The 21,593-nt window shown below is 42.1% G+C and overlaps 1 protein-coding gene across 3 annotated transcripts in view; it reads left to right on the top strand.

Annotated features, from left to right (window-relative positions):
- The first annotated feature begins 8,153 nt into the window (after positions 1-8,153).
- The window catches only part of PCDH7 (protocadherin 7), a 426,461-nt gene continuing 413,021 nt past the window's right edge, over positions 8,154-21,593 (top strand). For 2 of the 3 annotated variants that reach the window (XM_025385776.1, XM_025385778.1), the window contains exon 1: positions 9,106-12,336. In XM_025385776.1, the coding sequence (XP_025241561.1) occupies positions 9,163-12,336 (3,174 nt within the window). In that variant the 5' untranslated portion in view covers positions 9,106-9,162. Of the gene's footprint in view, positions 12,337-18,468; positions 20,566-21,593 lie in introns of those variants that run through there. The other variant, XM_025385779.1, reaches the window with a different exon arrangement.

Below are 21,593 nucleotides of genomic sequence, written 5' to 3' on the forward strand. Positions count from 1 at the left end.
CATCTTAATAGAGTACGGGGAGGGACGAGGGTACTTCTGGAAAAACAAATGACTTTTCGGGAAGATCACTGGACCCTTAGGAGAATAAATGATAGATATAATAGTTTTATGCCAATATCTGTTTCTCTTTCCAGGTGCTACCTTGTGCTAACTTCTTCACATCGATGCTAAGATTTCCTCCTCTGTGGTTGTGAAACTCACATGGAAGGGATTTATAACAATGGAATTATTTGCGGGAGGCTTTGATTTTAGAAAGACAGAGCTTAGAAAAAGACTCTTTCTGCAGCTGTTGATCTCAAATGTCTTCAACTCAAAATAGTCCTTTATGCCACTGTGGCATATTCTGGCCCCTTCAACATCAATAAGAAAGCACACTCTTAGCTTGGAATTTTATATCTAGTAATTGAAAGAGCTTTCTACAGACTAGTTTCTGGCTCCACACATTTAAGCCTTGATTCCACTCTGTCACCCACATATGCCCAGGAACCTATCACATCACAACCTGTGACGCTGCACCTTTGCACGACCACACTGATGAGCTGGCAAAGTGGATGCTGGGAAAATTCTTGGAAGCCATTCTGCACTATGATGGCTAGCAACAACTGAACTGTGAGAGAAGGCAAGTGTGAATCCATAAAAATACATTTTAACACATCCAAATTAAATGTATCCCCATCTCAACTTTCCCTTCGCTGGATCCTCAGAATGCCTGTGATCTCTCTAACACAATTTAAACAAGTTGTATGGCAAAGAGGAAACTGGAATGAGACGTGCTCGTGACTTATCACGGTTAAAATTCTTACTCTTGCAAATATCAAACTCATAACTGTGCAAACACTAGCCTACTGCACCACAACTTCAAGGTCTTGAGAGACTGGTACAAGTAAGAGACCCTGAAAGCTCGAGCCTCATTAGCATCACAGTCAGTCTGGCCAGGAGGGTAATTCTGGAATTGGGAATTGCCAGGATGCCTACGGAGAAGAAATTTTGGTAGTTCAAAGCAATTTTCATTTATAGACCTTTAGAAAATACTGCTTTATAGGAGAAAATAAAATAGAAACAAGGGCATGGCTTTAGTTTCAGTGATAACTTTTTCAGTTCAGCATGTTTTGCTCTTAACCTCTCTCCTATATTTTAAATAAATTTTATTTTAAAAAAATGTGGCCAGGTGGAGTGGTGGCTCACGCCTGTAATCCCAGCACTTTGAGAGGCCGATGCAGGTGGATCATGAGGTCAACAGCTCAAGACCATCCTGGCCTTAAAATACAAAAATTAACTGTAGTCCCAGCTCCTCAGAAGGCTGAGGCAGGAGAATCACTTGAACGCAGGAGGCAGAGGTTGCAGTGAGCCGAGATGGCACTACTGTACCCCAGCCTGGGCGACAGAACAAGACTCCATCTCAAAAAAAAAAGCACAATGCTGCCTAGCTGTTAGATGAAAAAGAGAAGCTTTATATTACATATCACTGAAAAGGCAGGGTTAGAGACTATTCCTTCCTTCCACATTGGCAGACATGATCAGGCAGACATGATCTAACATCTGGAAAGAGAGACAAAGAATCACTAAGAAACAGAAAGATCTGGATAACCTATACTGTTACTAATCAGTGCTGTTAGTTTAATAATGTATCAAAACACTTACTATTTGATACCTAAGTTACTCAAATTCCAAGCTTGTATTTACATTTTTGCAATGGTTTTTTAATCCAATCATTTGCAGACAATATTGAGAATCAGTTACACAGCCAAACCAAGAAATAAAAAGAACCGTAAGAGAGAAAAAAAAAAAGGCATAAAAAGAACCGTGCTTATCTTTCCATCCCACTGTGAGTCAACAATACTTTATAAAGAGTTCTGTTCAAAGTGTCAAATTCTGTACCAGTTACTAGAAAAATTATTAACCAGGCTAAACTGTTCAATAGTGTTAAAAATCACCAGATATAAATGTATGTAGCTTTATGAAGAACTTGTCTTGTCAATGGAATTGTATTTCGCTCTGTGACTGAATAGCACACCTGCTGATTTATAGGCATATATTGTTGAACCCATAGTATCCACTTTGATATGCTTCTTAATTCAGCTTTACATGGAGGATTTATTTTAAAAACGCTGAAATGGGTATCGAAAATGTACTACCACTTTACGAAATCAATGTCAGTCTGAAGTTTACTGAAGTCTTCAAGTATTGGTCCTAAGTCAGATTCACAATCAGTTTGACTTATACAGAATTGAACAATGACTACCTATCAGCCACCTATATTTCCCAGGGAAGTGAAATTCCCCTTACACTTAGGGCCGCCCACAACTAGTTAATGGCCTCATCTAGCCACAAGGGGGCCAAGAGGTACAATGTTAGGCCCAGAAGCCACAGTCAGTAAATACTTGAGGAAAGTTCTCAATGACTGCCCTGTAAGTATCAGCCTCTGTCCTTAGAAAATTCATTCATTGCTGCTGAAGTAGTCCAATTTCTTGTATTTCTCATTCTAGAAACATCCCACATTGTGTATTTCCTAATTACAATCAATCAAATTTGTTTGAATAAAGTTTTCTACCACCTGTTACTCAGAATGAACATAAGAAGTGCCCTAGCTAGGTCGACACAGCCAGGGGCTAAAACTTCTAAAGCTAATACATAATTTTCAACCATTCTGGTTATAAGCAAGGTCATTTATTTGGGTATTAAATTTGTCCAAGCAATTATAATGAAATTTCTCCCCCAAATCCTTAACATATTATCTAGCTTAGAGGTCATTATTCACAGCAGTATTTGATATATCCGGCCTGCCACGATAGTAAAAATATGCAAATCTCCCAAGTTCATACTGCATAGGACATTGGTAGGTCTAATTTTACCATCAGTAGTGAAAGGAGATAGCTTCAGATGGCCCTAAATAATAGGATGTACTGCTTTTAACCTATGAAGGGTCTTTTTCTCAGAACTAATCCAGATTTTATAAAATACTGTGTTCCCTCTAACTTAAATTTTTTGAAAATGTATGAAAGTTAATGTAAAGTTGAAAAAATTCATAAACTAATGATCTTGTAAATAAAAGACAAATGCCAGTTACAGTCACTGACTGGATCTTTGTGTGTCATGACTTGTAAATCTCTGCTATATTGCACATATTTTGGCATGTAAACCTTTTGAAAACGAAAAAAAATATCAACTGTCAATATGTGCTAAACTTAAAGTGAAAATCATTTATTCTGTGTTATTTTAAAACCTAAAACACTGTATTGAAATCTGAAAACCATACAGCACGTGAGCTAATCACTTAAATTTTGAATGTTTCTTTTTTTTTTTTTTTGTAAATGGGGTTTTCATACCGGCCTTGTGGAAATGTTTATAGTTATCCAGTAGGTAGTATGAATCAACTTAGCTTAGTTTCTGTGTGCTTCTTTTATAGATATACCGTAAAATATAGCTTTGCACATGATTTCTTGATTTAAACAGCACAACTTATTCTATGTCTTGGCTAGAAACCAATTAAATAACCACTGATGCAAGCAGTTATTACCTGCTTAAAAGGAAATCTGTGGTTTCCTTATTTAAACTGCTGAGTTTTAATGTCTATCAAAAAGGCTGTTATTGCAATGAATAATTTAGTCATTTCAGTCTACTAAACATTTTAATACTACAAGCATGGATTTAAGGCTGAAAAATATGTCTAAAGTTTCTCATAGTCTCAAGGATCAGACTCATACTTGGAATAGTTACTCATAGATATGTTTACTCTTTCAAGTAATATATGTTTAAAGGACAATCGTTTGTAGTAATTATTTAGAAAAGGAAGACTGAAGTATCAAATTTAGCGGAAGTGGTTAGAGAAATGGTTGATCATAAAGGCCTACAAAACACGTCTACAGATAGAAGACCCGTTTTAAAAAGATGAAAGGTCAATGGATATAGAGATATCCGAGTGTCATTTCCTCTGTCTGTCCCTTGGTGGAGTTCTTGAGTTACTTTCTCCTTTTCTGTCAAACTGTTTTATATTTCTTTCCAGAACTGGCTATCATGTTTACTGTATTTAACCTTTTTCTCGCATTATTGTGAATACAGCGTCTATTATAAATGAAAGCCCCCCCTGAGATCACATCGCCAGCATCTACCTTGTATTCCTAACCATAGACTTTCGTTGTAGTTACTTCTCTTACTGTCTTTTCTTGAGGCTTGAACTGCATCAGGGACCCTGAATGCTATTTTTCAGTTCATCCACTGAAATTCCTTAACGGCAAAACAGGTTTAAGCAAGCGAGGTTAGTAGGTAAAACAAAAAACAAAAAACAAAAAACAAAAAACTGAATATTTTAAGTTTAGGGTAAGATATTTGGCATAGAAAATGAATGTTATTGAATGCATATTAGAACGGGATGGTATTTATATTTTAATCATTTTCATTTTTTACATCTTGGTTTCAAAGGGATATTTCCTTTTATTGTTCTTTTTTTAAAAGCCACTAAAGAAAAAACCAAATCTCCATTTCAACATTCCCTCAAACATTTTGCTTCCTACATACGATGACGTCTAATCACTCTGATCAATGAAAGCTTTAGGACACTAATCTCATTTTCTCTCTCCAGTTCTGGCCGCCAAAGCAGCAGCACCAGCAGCACCAGCAGCAGCAGCAGCCGGCTCTTTAATTTCTTGCAGCCGGTTACACTTTCGATCCCATTTCCTTCTGAACCCTTTCCTCTCAGGTTGAGAAGATAAACGCAGCCTGGGGACTGAGAAGCCGGGCGGGGTTGGTGGGTGGGAGCGAAGCCGGATATCACATTCCCTCGGTGAGGTCTGGTACAAGGGGGATTAAGTCTCCTGGTTCCATTTAATGAAATTGCTGAGCACTTGTGACACTGGCTCTAAGACTGCGGAAATGGGGCGGGGGTGGGGGAAACAACTTCTCTCTTCCATTCATCCTCTGTGCCGGCGAGAGAAGAGTCAGTCCATAGACAGGGGGCGGAAGAGGACTGGGAGCTCCAGCCGCCGCAAGGGCGCCCCGAGGGCTCCTCTCACGTCCCCCGTACCCCTACCCCGCCCATTTCCTTTGCTTGCCCAGAACAGCGCTGCAGGGCAAAGCCGCCGCCACTTCTTTGCTCCTCTGGCAGAAAGGTCGGAGCCTGGGACTGATGGGGGTGGGAGCAAAGCCAGCAGGCTTCTTGGCCCCCGCAGTCTGTCCTCGCTGTTCTCCATGCAGCACACGTCGGACCCATTTCCCACGCTGGCTTGGCTCCGCCGCGAAGTTGGTAGGAATGAGAGTGAGGAGGGCGGGCTGGAGACTTCCTCCCGCTCGCAAAGAGGAAACCACTCCACTGTGAAGGACGCGCTGCAACTCCCTAGTCATCCGGGAAGAAATGTGCAGCGCGCTGAGGAAAAGCCGCCCACTCCTTCGCGGCCCCCTCAAGTGTGGTCCTGCAGAGTGCGCGCCAGAGCCGCTGGCAAATGCTTTGAAGATGCGGAGAGGCTTATTCAAGTTTATGGTCTGGAGAGGGAAGCGGGAGTGCACAACGTTTCTGCCTACGCGGCTGCCTGAAGTTTGCAAAATCTTAGTAAGGCGGTGAGGGGAGTGAGTGCACTGCACCATATTGCCGCGCACCCGAATGCACTGCGCAAGGCCGCGGAGTGGAGACGGCTTCTCCTATTTTCTTCGAACCTGGGAAAAAGGGGAACCAGGGTCGGAGGTTTGGAGTGAGGCAGGCGTTCCGATAAATCCGAGTTCTTGCCAAATGCAAGAGGGATTTGGCTTTACTGCCACTTAGCCAGCGCGGAGGCGCTGCGGAGCCCACTCCCGCCCCCTCCCCCGCCCCGCCCCCGGCTCGAGACTGCGGCGGTGCGCACTGAGCCTGCGCGCGGGGCTTTTCTCGCTGATGCTGCAGATACAGAGCTGAGAGGCTCGGGTGCTAGCCGCGGGAGGGTTAGCGGGAAGGCCGGGTTCCCTGCCCTGGCCTCGGAGGAGGAGCCACCACCCCCGGAGTGATGCTGCTTCCACAGACTGGAAAATACTCGCCAGCTCCCTGACACACACTTGCACATTTCCATCCTCCACGCCTCTACGATCCTCTGTAGTGAGAGCTTGGAAATCTCTGCCGCCTCTCCCTCCTCATTCCTGTGCCTGCGCCCGCCCAAACAACCGCGCGCTGCATCTGCTCGTTGACTTTATTAGTGTTTGTCTTGTTTAAATCATTCTGCCTCCTCACCCAGGTCTCGTAAAGAATACCCACAATGGACAGATTTTTTTTTTGTTTGTTTCGGCTTGAAATTTTTCTTCAAGGGGAAGACCTTAAATGCATATAGATACGTCAGGCGCACTGAAGTCTAACCAAATCCCAGCAGCAGCCCTTTCTGTCTTTTGAGATGGTAACAATTCTCCCCAAATACTTCCAGTCCCTCTCAATCCTCTTAATCCTAGCCGGGCCTCTTCGTTTACAGCCACTGAAATAAATGAGAAAATGGCTCAGTTCAGAAAACAACCAGACCTGAGATCTGATGAGGCCGGCTGCGGTGGTCGTGAATGAAAATTGTAGACGCCTTGCTTGGAGAAATAGGGACAATCAAGTGGCAGAAAGTCAAAAGGAGAGATGGAAAGCTGGGGACACTTTGGTACACAAAGTTACCATTAAAGTTTATTTCCCTTTTATCCAGATAGGTGACGCTACACTTTGCCAGTTTCTAAAGGCTGCAGGTTTCTGCTCAGAAAATAATATCGAGGTTTCCAACATGTGTTTATTCACCAGGCGCGCGCACACACGGTCTACCCCCATAAGCAAGCACGACGACAGGAATGTCAAGCATTTAAACAAAGACAGGCATCCTTCCCCCTCCACCCACCGCCCCCCCCCCCCCCCCCCCCCCGCAACCATCCAAAGTCTGAGCTCCCAAAAAAGGATCTTTCTCCCGCTCTCTGGAGTTTGATGTTCTCTCTTCACTACTGCAGCCCGTCATGGTTTTTCAGAACAGAGTGGCTTTCTGGGCTCTTGTGTGTTCCCCAAGACTCCGATAACCATGTCCTAACCAAGATGCTAAATCGCGAACCGGAGACACTTTCCGGGTGGAGGGGGTGGGGGGAGGACGTCGTCTGAGAGAGAGGGAGAAGGAGAAATCTATCCTGACACAGCTCGAAAAGCTCTCACGCGTGAACTGGGCATTAGTTAAGGGAGGAGGAAATTTACCAGCCCGAGGGAGGGAAAACAAGTCCCCCAGAGAAAAAGACGGAGGTACTCGCTGGGGGGCATTGAGCTTTGGCTTAAAGAGGTCTGGCTGGGATTGGGCACACTTTGAGCGGCCCCTGGAGCTGAGGCTGGGCTTTCCCGAGCGCGGAGGCTGGCTGACGCTCCCTCCCGCCTCCTTACCCCGGGCCCTCCTCCCTCGCTCTCTCCCTGTGTGTAGTTTCGGCGGCTGGGCAGCTACTGCCGCCGCCGCTGCAGCAGCAGCGTCAGGGACAAGCCTGATCCGTGAGCGAGCGAGCTCCCAGCAGCAACCACCACTTTGGGCAACTTGCGGGTTTCCTGCTCGCGGGTAGCGAACGGGAGCTTCCTACTAGCGGTTCAGTGTCTCCGAGCCGCTGCAGCCTGAGTGGCGGCGGGAGCGCCCGCACCAGACTCTCCCAGACGCGAAAGGGACGAGACAACTGCGGAATTCACCAGCCGTGCCAGGGCACTTCCGAGGCCACAAACGACTGGCACTTTTTCTCCCCTTGGCAAACTGGATTTTTTTTTTTTTTTAAAAGCTACTTGGCAGCTGTCTCTGACTCCACCTCCCCTTCCACCCCCGCCCCAAAGCCTTTGGCTTTTCTTCGGAAATCCAGACAGAATTGGGCATCTTTGTTAATTGCCGTTGGGGACGCCCAGCCGTGCGCTTTCGCCGGCTAACGTCGCCTGTGCTCCGAGCCTGGTTTGCTCACCTTTGAACTGCAAAGGGATCAAGTTCAGCTCGAGTTCCCTGCATTGGGACTAAGAGGAAGGAGAGAGAGCGTGCAAGAGAGCGAGTGGGAGAGGGGGAAAGGGGAAAGGAGAGGAGGGAGGAGAGAGAGGAGGGAGGAGAGAGAAAGGGAGGGAGGGAGGGGAGGGATCGAGAGAGAGCGGGGAGAGAGAGAGAGAGGCTGCAATCTCCTCCCTGAATCGCGCACAGCGCTGCAGATCCCACTGCTCCGACATGCGGGCCGAATGCAGGTGAGAAAAGGCACGGACTCTGCGGCTGCGAACCCAAACTTGGGCACCGCACGGTGCGCACGGCTCAGCCTTCGCCCCCGCGGGCGAAAGGCTGCTGCGGTTTCAGGCGGCGGCTTCGTGACTAATGACCTTGCGCAGAGTTGTTAAGAAAAAAGAGAAACCCGCGCTCTCCGGGGTGAGAAGGGACTGACTCTCTGGGCGTCTCTGAAGATGGCTCGGGCTTCTCTTTGGCGCGCCGGGGGGACCCGGACGCGGACCGCGCTGTGACGCGAGTAGTCTCCACTGCACCGTGCCCGAAGCGACGTGCCGGGGGATTTTTCATTCTCTATCTGTTGACTGGCTCCCCCGCTGCCTGAGCAGAGTCGGAGTTGAGACTGGCTTGTTGCTGGCCCCAGCGCCTGGTGCAGGAAGCGACTCACGTTTGCCTGGGCGGCCGGAGTCGGAGCAGAGCCTGGGTTTGGAGTGAGTGTCTGGAACGTGAATTGGACTCAACTCGAGTAGCAGCAAAGACCGGCGGGCTGGCAGGCGGGGGAGGCTGCAAGCTCGTTCCCCACCTCTTCCCAGCCCCACTGCCCGTCTGCCGGAGCAGTTCTGGCCCCTTCCGACAGAGCGGGTACGAGAGCCGGGGATTCTCCGCCCGCTGCGGGGATGACTCTGGGTTGGGGGGGCGCCGAACCCGCGGCGCGCAGTGTCCCGTGAACTGTGAGTACTGCGACTGAACGGCGGCCGGCAAGCGGGCGATTAGCACCCATTGCATGAATTATGAAACAATAACTTTCGGAAGAAGCCGGAGAAAAAAAAAAGCATCTATCGCTGCCCTCCCACCTCCATTCCCGGCCGACTCTCCACGCCGCTTTTGCCCCCTCCCTCCCCTCTCTCTCGCTCCTTCCTTTCCGGGAGAGGGGAGAGGACTGGGAGGAGGGCAAGCGGCCGGCCCCGGAGGAGGGGGGCGCCGAGGGGGCTGTGGTTAGAAGGAGCAGTAGCAGCAGCAGCAGGAGAAGATGCTGAGGATGCGGACCGCGGGATGGGCGCGCGGCTGGTGCTTGGGCTGTTGCCTCCTCCTGCCGCTCTCGCTCAGCCTGGCGGCCGCCAAGCAGCTCCTCCGGTACCGGCTGGCCGAAGAGGGCCCCGCCGACGTCCGCATCGGCAACGTGGCTTCAGACCTGGGCATCGTGACCGGATCGGGTGAGGTGACTTTCAGCCTGGAGTCCGGCTCCGAGTACCTGAAGATCGACAACCTCACGGGCGAGCTGAGCACGAGCGAGAGGCGCATCGACCGCGAGAAGCTGCCCCAGTGTCAGATGATCTTCGACGAGAACGAGTGCTTCCTGGACTTCGAGGTGTCGGTGATCGGGCCCTCGCAGAGCTGGGTAGACCTGTTTGAGGGTCGGGTCATCGTGCTCGACATCAACGACAACACGCCCACCTTCCCGTCGCCCGTGCTCACGCTCACGGTGGAAGAGAACCGGCCGGTGGGCACACTCTACCTGCTGCCCACCGCCACTGACCGCGACTTTGGCCGCAACGGCATCGAGCGCTACGAGCTGCTCCAGGAGCCGGGAGGCGGCGGCAGCGGCGGCGAGAGCCGGCGCGCCGGGGCGGCCGACAGCGCCCCCTATCCCGGGGGCGGCGGGAACGGCGCGAGCGGCGGCGGCTCGGGAGGCTCCAAGCGGCGGCTGGACGCATCAGAGGGCGGCGGCGGCACCAACCCCGGCGGCCGCAGCAGCGTGTTCGAGCTGCAGGTGGCGGACACCCCGGATGGCGAGAAGCAGCCGCAGCTGATCGTGAAGGGGGCGCTGGACCGCGAGCAGCGCGACTCCTACGAGCTGACCCTGCGGGTGCGCGACGGCGGCGACCCGCCTCGCTCCTCGCAGGCCATCCTACGGGTCCTCATCACCGACGTGAACGACAACAGCCCCCGCTTCGAGAAGAGCGTGTACGAGGCCGACTTAGCTGAGAACAGCGCCCCGGGGACCCCCATCCTGCAACTGCGCGCAGCTGACTTGGACGTGGGGGTCAATGGGCAGATCGAGTACGTGTTCGGGGCGGCCACCGAGTCGGTGAGGCGACTGCTGCGCCTTGACGAGACGTCCGGCTGGCTCAGCGTCCTGCACCGGATCGACCGCGAGGAGGTGAACCAGCTGCGCTTCACGGTCATGGCCCGCGACCGTGGGCAGCCCCCCAAGACCGACAAGGCCACCGTGGTCCTTAACATCAAAGACGAGAATGACAATGTGCCATCCATTGAAATCCGCAAGATTGGGCGCATCCCCCTCAAGGACGGGGTGGCCAACGTGGCCGAGGACGTTCTGGTCGACACCCCCATCGCTCTGGTGCAGGTGTCCGACCGAGACCAAGGCGAGAACGGGGTGGTCACCTGCACCGTGGTGGGCGACGTGCCCTTCCAGCTCAAGCCAGCCAGCGACACCGAGGGCGACCAGAACAAGAAAAAGTACTTTTTGCACACCTCGACCCCTCTGGACTATGAGACCACCCGGGAGTTCAACGTGGTCATCGTGGCGGTGGACTCAGGCAGCCCCAGCCTCTCGAGCAACAACTCCCTGATTGTGAAGGTGGGAGACACGAACGACAACCCGCCTGTGTTCGGCCAGTCGGTGGTGGAGGTTTACTTCCCTGAGAACAACATCCCGGGCGAGAGGGTGGCCACAGTGCTGGCGACAGACGCAGACAGCGGAAAGAACGCTGAGATCGCCTACTCGCTGGACTCCTCTGTGATGGGGATCTTTGCCATCGATCCCGATTCTGGGGACATCCTGGTCAATACGGTGCTGGACCGCGAGCAGACTGACAGGTATGAGTTTAAAGTTAACGCCAAAGACAAAGGCATCCCCGTGCTGCAGGGCAGCACTACAGTGATTGTGCAGGTGGCTGATAAGAATGACAATGACCCTAAGTTTATGCAGGACGTCTTCACCTTTTATGTGAAAGAAAACTTGCAGCCCAACAGCCCTGTGGGGATGGTCACCGTGATGGATGCTGACAAGGGGCGGAATGCAGAGATGAGTCTGTACATAGAGGAGAACAATAACATTTTTTCTATTGAAAATGACACGGGGACAATTTACTCCACAATGTCTTTTGACCGGGAACATCAGACCACATACACTTTCAGAGTCAAGGCTGTGGATGGGGGAGATCCTCCCAGGTCTGCCACAGCTACAGTCTCGCTTTTTGTGATGGATGAAAATGACAATGCTCCCACAGTTACCCTTCCCAAAAACATTTCCTACACTTTACTGCCACCTTCGAGTAATGTCAGGACAGTAGTAGCTACAGTGTTGGCAACAGACAGTGACGATGGCATCAATGCAGACCTGAACTACAGCATTGTGGGAGGGAATCCCTTCAAGCTGTTTGAAATTGATCCCACTAGTGGTGTGGTTTCCTTAGTGGGAAAACTCACCCAAAAGCATTATGGCTTGCACAGGTTGGTGGTGCAAGTGAATGACAGTGGGCAGCCTTCCCAGTCCACCACGACTCTGGTGCATGTGTTTGTCAATGAAAGTGTTTCTAATGCAACTGTGATTGACTCCCAGATAGCTAGAAGTTTGCACACCCCACTCACCCAGGATATAGCTGGCGACCCAAGCTATGAAATTAGCAAACAGAGACTCAGTATTGTCATTGGTGTGGTTGCTGGCATTATGACGGTGATTCTAATCATCTTAATTGTAGTGATGGCAAGGTACTGCAGGTCCAAAACTAAAAATGGCTATGAAGCTGGCAAAAAAGATCACGAAGACTTTTTTACACCCCAACAGCATGACAAATCTAAAAAGCCTAAAAAGGACAAGAAAAACAAAAAATCTAAGCAGCCTCTCTACAGCAGCATTGTCACTGTAGAGGCTTCTAAACCAAATGGACAGAGGTATGATAGTGTCAATGAGAAGCTGTCAGATAGCCCAAGCATGGGGCGATACAGATCTGTTAATGGTGGGCCTGGCAGTCCTGACCTGGCAAGGCATTACAAATCTAGTTCCCCATTGCCTACTGTTCAGCTTCATCCCCAGTCACCAACTGCAGGAAAAAAGCACCAGGCCGTACAAGATCTACCACCAGCTAACACATTTGTGGGAGCAGGAGACAACATTTCAATTGGATCAGATCACTGCTCTGAGTACAGCTGTCAAACCAATAACAAGTACAGCAAACAGGTAAGATGTATCCCAAATATATTTAAACATCCCTGGGAGGGTTAATAACTCTGAGACAGATTATCTTCTGTAAAGTTTTGTCTTCTCGTTTTTAAAGTTATTAAAATCTTAACAGTAGGAATTTAATGTTAATTTTTGCACCATTAATTTAGCAAAGGCCATCTACAAGAGGTATACCACTGTATTTTGCAAGTTAGAATTAAGGTTCACTGAACTACTGAAGGAAGTATTCAGAGTAGGCAGTATTTTGTAGTTCTCTTTGCACTTGACATCCCTAATTCATACTACATTTTTTGTTTCCAGAATAAATATGTATGTATTACTTACATGGTTAGTTTTCACCTGAAATTATTTTTCTTTTATGGCAATTAAGTGGATAATTGCATCCAGAGAAAAAGTTTCTAAAGTTACTACTGGTGTCTATGCAAATTGGATACCATAAAAGTTTTAGCTTTGTTATTTACAATGTAGGATTTTACAGATAAATAGATGCCGAATCATGCAGACGTAGTACTAAGTCTGAGATATTGAAATACTGACTACTTTGATGAAAATGCTGGTTTAAAAATATTTACTGATATGCAAATGTCATGCCAAACACCACTTTCAATCTTTTATATCTATAATAATCGATACCTATAACAATTAGTATTCGATAATGATATGCAGTCACCATTTGCATACTTCCTCTTTGGTATTAAAAGTTTGCAAACAAAAATACATCGCATGAGCCATTTATTATTTAAGCCACGTAATGAAAGTATTCATGATTGATGTACTGTCTGCAAGACTATTTTGGCATGCATTATGATATATTGAGAATGTAAAGATTATGTGGAATATTTGACATAATTGTTTCTCAGTGAAATGTAGAAACAGTAAAAAATACATATATTCTGAGGTGGAACTTAAGCAAAACTGAAATTTATTTTTGGAAGTTTTCCTTGTGTGATATACAATCCTCAGAAAGTTTACTTTGTATACCCACCAAAGTTTCCCACACATAAATAAGATCTTTTGGAAAGGGCTGTGTCTCATGGTACAGCAACCTCAGCTAATAAAACATTACGTATTTCTCACTGTCAGAACCCATTCTCAAGAAACACAGTTATGACTGTCAATCTAATTTCTATTAAATATGCTTTGCATGTGGAATGTGGAATCTGAGAAGAACTGAGGCAAAGGAAAAAGTTATTTTATAGCCTCATTGAAGATGTTACAGAAAGAGATATTAATCCTTTATTGCTTTCATGACTACTGAAATTAGTTTTTTAAATAAATATTTTCTATATATAGTACTTTACTATAGCTATTCAGATAAGGAGAAACAGTCTGAATAAGCTTTTATATCTAATAACAAATGCAATCCAAGAAAACACCAGTTCGAACTACATTTGCATTAAATGGCTTTTGAAAATATGTCCTTTGGTGTATATGAATTTGAATTATTTATTTATTTTAAACCAACATTTAACATAGTGGAGTGTTTATATCTGTTGTATTATTGTGTTACATGGAGTTAGAAGCTGATTTTTGTATTGTTTTGGTGCTTTTATCAGTTTTGTAAACAAGGAAGATTCTAGCAAAAATGGTAACACATTTTACAGATTACTTATAAACACCCCAAAATAAATTGAGATTTGTAGACATTTCTCTAGAAAATAGTTAATACATAATGCAAAGGAGTGTGAAGAGCTCTGTCTGCAGAATGTTTACCTCTCGGTTCTTATCTTAATGGTACTTCTGTCCTGTGGCTGGATAGCATTTGCATTCTGAATTGTGTAATCTTATGCTTTTGAGCGGACATATCAAGTGACACTTTTACCGATATTTTATGCAAACAGTTCATATGTTCTGTGCTGTCACTTAAGCTTCATTTGGCTCATCAGATGAGGTTAGCTCTATGTTCTTGAATATTTAAAACAGCTAATATCAAGACTGTTGGCATCCTACTTAAAAGGCAAAGTGATATGCTTATAAATAAACTAATATATGGTGTTAGCCTCTTAACTGAGGAAAGCAGTCCATATTCCAAAAGAGAAAACCTTCAAAGCAATTGGAATGAATCACACAGTTTGCCAAAAGTGACTTTGGAAAACTTTTCTGTCATTAGGTATTCAGAAGAAGAATACACTTTTAAACACAAGTAAATAGCTGACCTAAAATGAAATAAAGGCAAATGAAACACATTCCCCTTAATGTAATTAGTAATAGTAATGGATATGCTTCATCTTCTCAATATTGCTGTCAGGGTCAAGGGATCCATTTACAAAGTTACATTCCGTTTTGACATCTGACATAAATAGAATCCTTTTTGTTCTGCTTTTTGTTTGTGCCATAAGTAGATAATTTCCTATTTTTATTTTTAAAATATATGCACTTTAATTTTTACGGAACTACCAAAATATATTTTCTTTGATTAAACCTGATTTAATCAAAAAAAAAAAAAAAGAATACAAGGTTTCGCAGTAATTTCCTTCTTTGGATAAATGGATTTATCTAAGGTAAAATTAGACCATTGTATTCTTTCAATTCCATATAGCAGGGTCTAATTTAAAAATTGAGATTTCATTTTACATAAAGCCTTCGTTTTATTTATAGTTTTCCTGAATTGCCTTATTGCAGTTCTTTATTTGTGAAAAAATTCAAGTGATGTTTCTTAAGAGTGTTATCTTTATGAAAATTAGACATTTTAAAGTGTTGTACCTAAGTCCTGTTGTTTTCATTATAATAGGTTAAACAGCTTTGTAGAAATAGAAGTTTGAAAATAATACTCTCCCTTAACCTCTTACTTTTTGTTTTGTTTACATAGACTTGAGGGGCATTCAAATCAAGCTTCTATAGTTACTCTTTGGCAGACTCTAGGAGATGTGTGTGGTAGAGCTGCTGGAATTATTTCCGAAATTCACGCTTTAGAAAACTCACTGATGATGTAGCCCAAATTTTCATAGTTCATACCTTTGCATTTCCAACAAAAGCCTTTGCTCTCAACTAAATAATGTGTTTAGTTGAGCAAAATGTGGATCATTGACAGCATTACTGAGATTAAGTATCCACTTTTTTGTTTCATTCTTCCTTGGTAAACCTGGTCTTGGTGGTTGTTAAACTTTTGTGAACTAGAAGTACAAGTGTGCTTTTCATTCATAACGTAAAGGCAAATGCATTCTATTTTTCTGTTTAAGTCTTCGGTATTTTACTATGTGCTAAGCATTTTTCAATTTTCTTTTAAAATAATGTAATCCCCCCAAAGAGTAATAGTATGAAAAGTACAGTTACTGTTTTGCTTATTATTCTTGAATTCTATTGAGCTTATCCTTGATATGCTGTTATTTAGATAAAGCACTTACAGGTAAAAACTTTATTGTATTTAGTAAATGGAAAGTAAGGTAATTTATTTTTGGCAAGAACTTAGCTTGAATAAACACCCATTTTAAAATCCATTTGCAGCTGATCCTGAAATACAGATAATTTACATTAACTTCAGTGACAGTTTCACAGTTTGTCTTCATAATGTTCTCTTTAATGATCAAATTATGTTCAATATATTCATTTTATACTTAGTGAAAAAATATGGGAGGACTTATCTTTTTAATTGCTTCAATTTTGGAAGCAAATGGTTGACTTGCTGTCATGTATTAAGCAATAAGAAAACTAAATGTCAATTCATTTATGTTTGTGTGTGTGGGTGTGTGTGTATGTATATATATACACACATATATATATATATAGAGAGAGTATATATATATATTCTTTAGTGGAAATGCATCTACATAGTGATGCCAACCACAGCTTCCAGTGCTCATTCTGTAAGCATAATTTTTACAATGTGTTTCTCCTGTCTATAACCAAGGATGTTTTCATAAGGCACAATGAATCTGCGTATGGTGAAATTTCTGTTACATTTGGCCTGATACCATAAGCAAAAGACTAATAGCTGATGGAAGTTAGGCTATGTCTTTACTCATCTAGTAAAGCAACATTATCTGGATCTCTGGATGTCTATGAAATAAGGAAAATGTCATCCATTGATTTGATCAGCAATGAATTTGCCAATTTATATGGAAGTCCTCATGATTATTTGAACCTTATCCAAAACTTATCCTAAACCAATTAATGACTTAGCTATAAGAACACAAAATCAGTTTAAATACTTTAATAAATCATCTAGTACAATAAATAGAGCAAAATCATTTTTTCTTATCTTTCTATCTTTGAGTAATTTCATATCTCATATGTGGAAAAGCATGAACAAGGTTTATATCACAAACTACACACAGAGACATAAACACGCATATTCGTGCATACCATTTATAGCTGTATTAGTCTTATTTAGTCATGATGTTTATAGATTAATATGTGAAAATATCTAACTTAAACATACACAATGTTGAAATAAAATATACTATAATCAACATTTTAATGACTGTACCTAAAATCACTAGCATCATCACATTTTAGAATTACAAGGTGTTAAACACTCCCCTCATTTTAATAGAAGAGGAGACTGAGGCCCAGCATGAAACAGTGACTTGATTGGGATTACAAAATTGTCAGGGATATAATGTGCACTAGAGTCCGAGTCATGGAATGTAGTGTCCAGTATTCTTATTTATCTGATCATACCACCTTTGGGGGGAAAAAAACTGAATTTCTGTAACTTTCAATTGCAGTAGAAATCTGTTGAAATTTACTTACTTATTTATGACTATATATTTGGCTATGAAGATTGATATCTTTACAATAGACTATAATTCTGCTTTAGGCTCCAGTTCTTCTGTGTAAAATTATCTAGGAAAGTATAATTCAAAATTTACAGAATTTTAAAATAAGTTAATAATTCTTTTCCCTCATATAGGATTGTAATTGATAACATAGAGTAAAGCATCTTAACATGGTTAAGAACGTATATTCTGTTGACAGAATTTTTAATATTAGCACAACAGTGATAACAGACATAAGTTCCTTCCTAACATTTAGTATATTTCAATAAAAATTCACTTAAATAGAAAAGAATTAAAACATTCTACACATTGTGTATGAAACATTTTATGCATTCTAATTGTGATAATCTTTTACCTTTTCCATCAATATTGATAATTACTTTTGGCTTCTGGGCTTGTTCGCATTTTATCAACTTTGCACATACATTTTCTTTTAGTAGCATCCTTAACACACAGTCATGCACGAATGTTTTCTCTTAATTTGTTTTCTAGCAAGTTTTTAGAAGAATAATCCATTTTGTTAGTTTTCAATTGGATTGCTTCCTTGGTAGGCAGTTAGCCAATCTAGTGTACTAGATTCTAAATTTGCACAGTGACAAAATATAAATTATTGAATCTATTAATTTTAAACATAAAATCTGAACTATTTTTAAAACTAAATATCGTGTATGACAAAGACATTACTTCATCTTAGCAATCTACTCCATTAGACATTTTAACATCTTTTCTTTCCTGGGAGGGTGTGGTGGTGGAGGTTATGTAGGAGATTTAGTATAATTATATACAGTATTTTAAATATATATATATATAACCAATTTTGTTTAAAATAGTTATGTATAAGGAGTATATAATTGATTTCTAGACTATGGCAAAGTTTCCCATTCATTTATTTACTATGACTCTAAAGAAATAGTAAGAGCTGTTCCCATACATCTAGAGTAAGCTTTGCTTTTCTTATTTTTAAAAAACCCTTAGAATCTTTTCTAAAGCAGTGACTCTTTTGCGGTACATTACACAGTGCTTTATTTAGCATTAGTGTTGTGGGAAAAATCACATTCTAAGAAGAATTTAGCTGAAACCACTAAAACTAATCTTAATTATCACTTCTGGTGAATTAATGTTTTAAAGGCGGAATAAAGGTTTAGCTTCAGGAATGTAGTGATGTTTGTATTGAACTCTAATGCTGTGTACAAACAAAAAGCTATTAAAGCTCCCAAATAGGATTCCTCTGACAAGTTAACTTCCCCCACCCCCAATCGTGTTTATTATTTACAAACACAAAATTGGCATTAAAGTTTTTCTCTGCTCCTCAATCTCTACTTACAGCTTTCCAATTGGGCATAAGACATTGGGGAAAATTTCTTTATCGATTTTTTTTTACCTGCATAAATCTTTATTTTCCTTCTTTCAGATGCGTCTACATCCATACATTACTGTGTTTGGCTGAATTCCACTCTAATATGATGCTCCATTATGCACCATACTGTGATGACCTTTCTACTCCGAAACCTGCTGGAGCCTGCCCTTGGCCGTGGGGTGTCAGCCAATCACTGCTTGTTCCACTTGTTGTACATTTTATGTTTGAGTCTTTTTCTTTCTCATATGCGGAAAATTAGTATGAAAATAAAATAAATGTATGAAATAGTAGTAATGCAGAAATGTGCTACTAATGGATGTCTGAGTCACCAGGAATTCCATTCTTAAAGAGGTGGTTAGTACCTATTAGACTTAATAGTGATGTCTTAAAAAAATCCAAAAACATATTGCAACAATAAGTTTGAGACTTTGTGTGACCAAAGGGAAATTCACTCTCTCATATCTTTGTCTTTAATACATTAAACACTGATTTTGAATAAAAATCTAAATTGATCAATATTTTTATGTGCCATGTAATCACAGGCCAGTCAGATAGTTCTGTTAGGGTGAAGGATAATATCTTTTGCTCATTCTGTGCATGTATTTTTAAATGCTGTTTTGTGTGTTTGTGTGTGTTTCCATATATATATATGTATATATTCTAGAACTTTGAGCAATATTTGTAAGATATTATCTGTAAAGCAAGTTTGAGAAACTAATTTTTTATATTTATAATGAGCACGGATTGACTTTTTTCTTAATCTTGAAATAGTGACCAAAATATTTATATCATTTTTGAATTTATTTTTTAATTCCTTAAGAAAATTTAGAACTTTTCAGTTTGATTTGCTAAAGTCACTGTAGTCACATTCGGAAGGAATATGTGGCTTTCTCTTCTTTATGGACTATATTCATCAGAAGTCCATATTTATTAAACATCCTGTTTGATGTCAGATAACATAAACTCAAGCAGCTTCAAAGAGTTCAACATGTTGCATATTGTTGAGAGAGTAAGTGATTGAATTTTAGTTGTATAAGCAATATTATAGGTAGGTCAGGGAGTCGTCTGCATGACCCCTCTATCTCTTTATGTTTATATGTTTATGTCTTTATTTGTTATGTCATATGTGTTTATGAGCCTAGAAAATAAGTGTTCCATATGTAACATTTAATAATTTTATAATATATACTACGCTGTCTGCCCTATTAGAATTTTCCATAAATTTTGGAAGCAAGAATGCCAAATTCTCAAGATCTTTTGGTGAATCACTCTCAATATAAGAGCTGTTTAAGACAAATAAATAAATAAATATTGGAAGGACATTGGAAGTGATAGGAAATGCACTATAACCCCTGTGAATCTCTAATGTATACCTGAGGATTTTTGTTTCATAAGCTGTGTATTTAATCTCGCAAAAGGGGACTTTTCAGAAACATCATTGCAAGTACAGTAAGATTTCTATATAAAACTTAATTATCCTTAACCTCCCATTTTGTTTTGAACACAAGGACTAGTGTGAAAGGAACCTGTACTAATGTCTGCTTCTTGAAAATGCTTGTTTTCCTCATTCCAAGTAGTAAACGTCACTAGACATACTTCAAATGTAAATCCTGTAACAAGTCACATCAACTGAAAAACAAATTACAGAAAAAAAAAGTCTAGAATTTTGGGTTAATTTAATGTGCAATCACATAGAAGTGATATTTATGAATACCTTCACAAAGAAGAACATTGTAGGTTAGCATTTTCTAAATAGGCTGCAACACACTCTTGAAGTATGAATCAGTTTATTGAGTCTCTACCACAATTAGAAAAGTACAAAATAAAATAGAAAAATACAGAGTACATCACCCATAGTAACAGTAAATATTGTCTTGTGCAATTTTTGTTTCAGTTGTGTTTGTGTGGAGGTGTGTGTTTCTGTTCTTGGTTGTTAGGTTAAAAATCTGTCTTATTGTGGAAGCAGTTGAAAATGTTTGAGAACCAGCACTCTAGACTGGGGTAGGAAGTTATGGCTATTTACTATTATGATTGGAAAAATATAGTAAATCAAAGCAGGAAAAAAAATAATGCTAACACTCCCAAGGATTTTAGTGTACTATTAAGCTGAATCAGAATGATCAACAGCATGCTGATTACAGCAACATTTATCAACAGCAGAAAGCTTTTGAGGAGTTTATTATCATTCCTCTACTCTTCTTGTGATTAAAAAAAAATCTTTGAACACATGCCATTGGTTTATTGAACAGATACAGACTCCCAGTCCCCCTTCCCAGTCCCTTAACATGCCCAGCGCCTCCCCATTTACCCCTCACCCAGTTGTTGCTATCAAACTCAGGTCTCTAGGTCAGTAAGTCTCCTTTGTAATTACTGGAACGTACCATTTATGGAGGTGCCTGTGGACAGTGGACAGATGAAGACAGAGCAAACCACATATTATCCTATATATTTTAGCATGTGGATATTTTATTTTAAACTAGAAGACAATAGTTAATTCTCCATTTCAAAATCTGAGAAGGAATATGAGATGCTAGAGACTGGTCTATTTCAGAGTAGTTCATCCTTTGGATAACGTTTCTTTGATCTATCAGTACTGGTCCTGGTACTAAAAGAATAACAAGATAGAGTCTTTGGCCTCAGGGAATTAATGTATTATAAAGATGGTAACAGGGCAGAAAAAGAATAGTTTATTTTATTTAGAAATTTTATTTTTTTAAGAGACAAGTGTCTCATTATGTTGCCCAGGTTGGATTCGAACCCCTGGCCTCAGGGGATCCTTCTGCCTCCGCCTCCAAGTAGCTGGGAGTACAGGTGTCCACCACGACAGCAGGCAGAAAAATAAGAGTTTATATTTGTATCATGCCTCTTATGTTTCAAAACATTGAATGCGTGTTTGCTTACTTGTACCTCAGAACAAGCTGTGAGGAAGACCACTAGTATTCTGAGGTAAGGATACTGAAATAATGAACAGCTTTTTCACGACTCTGATGGAACTAGCTAGCTTAATAACCTTATAATGTCTATGAAAAAATATTCGGTCATAATTCAAGAATACCAAAAACATTTGAAGGAAGTTTTGAAATGTATGTTTTGGAATATAGAAGAATTCCTTAAAACAGGTCCAGTTTTTCAAACTTTTTGAGTCACAAACTGCATTTCATACTACTAAAAACAAACAA

The sequence above is a fragment of the Theropithecus gelada genome, chromosome 5 (assembly GCF_003255815.1).
Source record: "Theropithecus gelada isolate Dixy chromosome 5, Tgel_1.0, whole genome shotgun sequence".
NCBI lineage: Eukaryota > Metazoa > Chordata > Mammalia > Primates > Cercopithecidae > Theropithecus > Theropithecus gelada.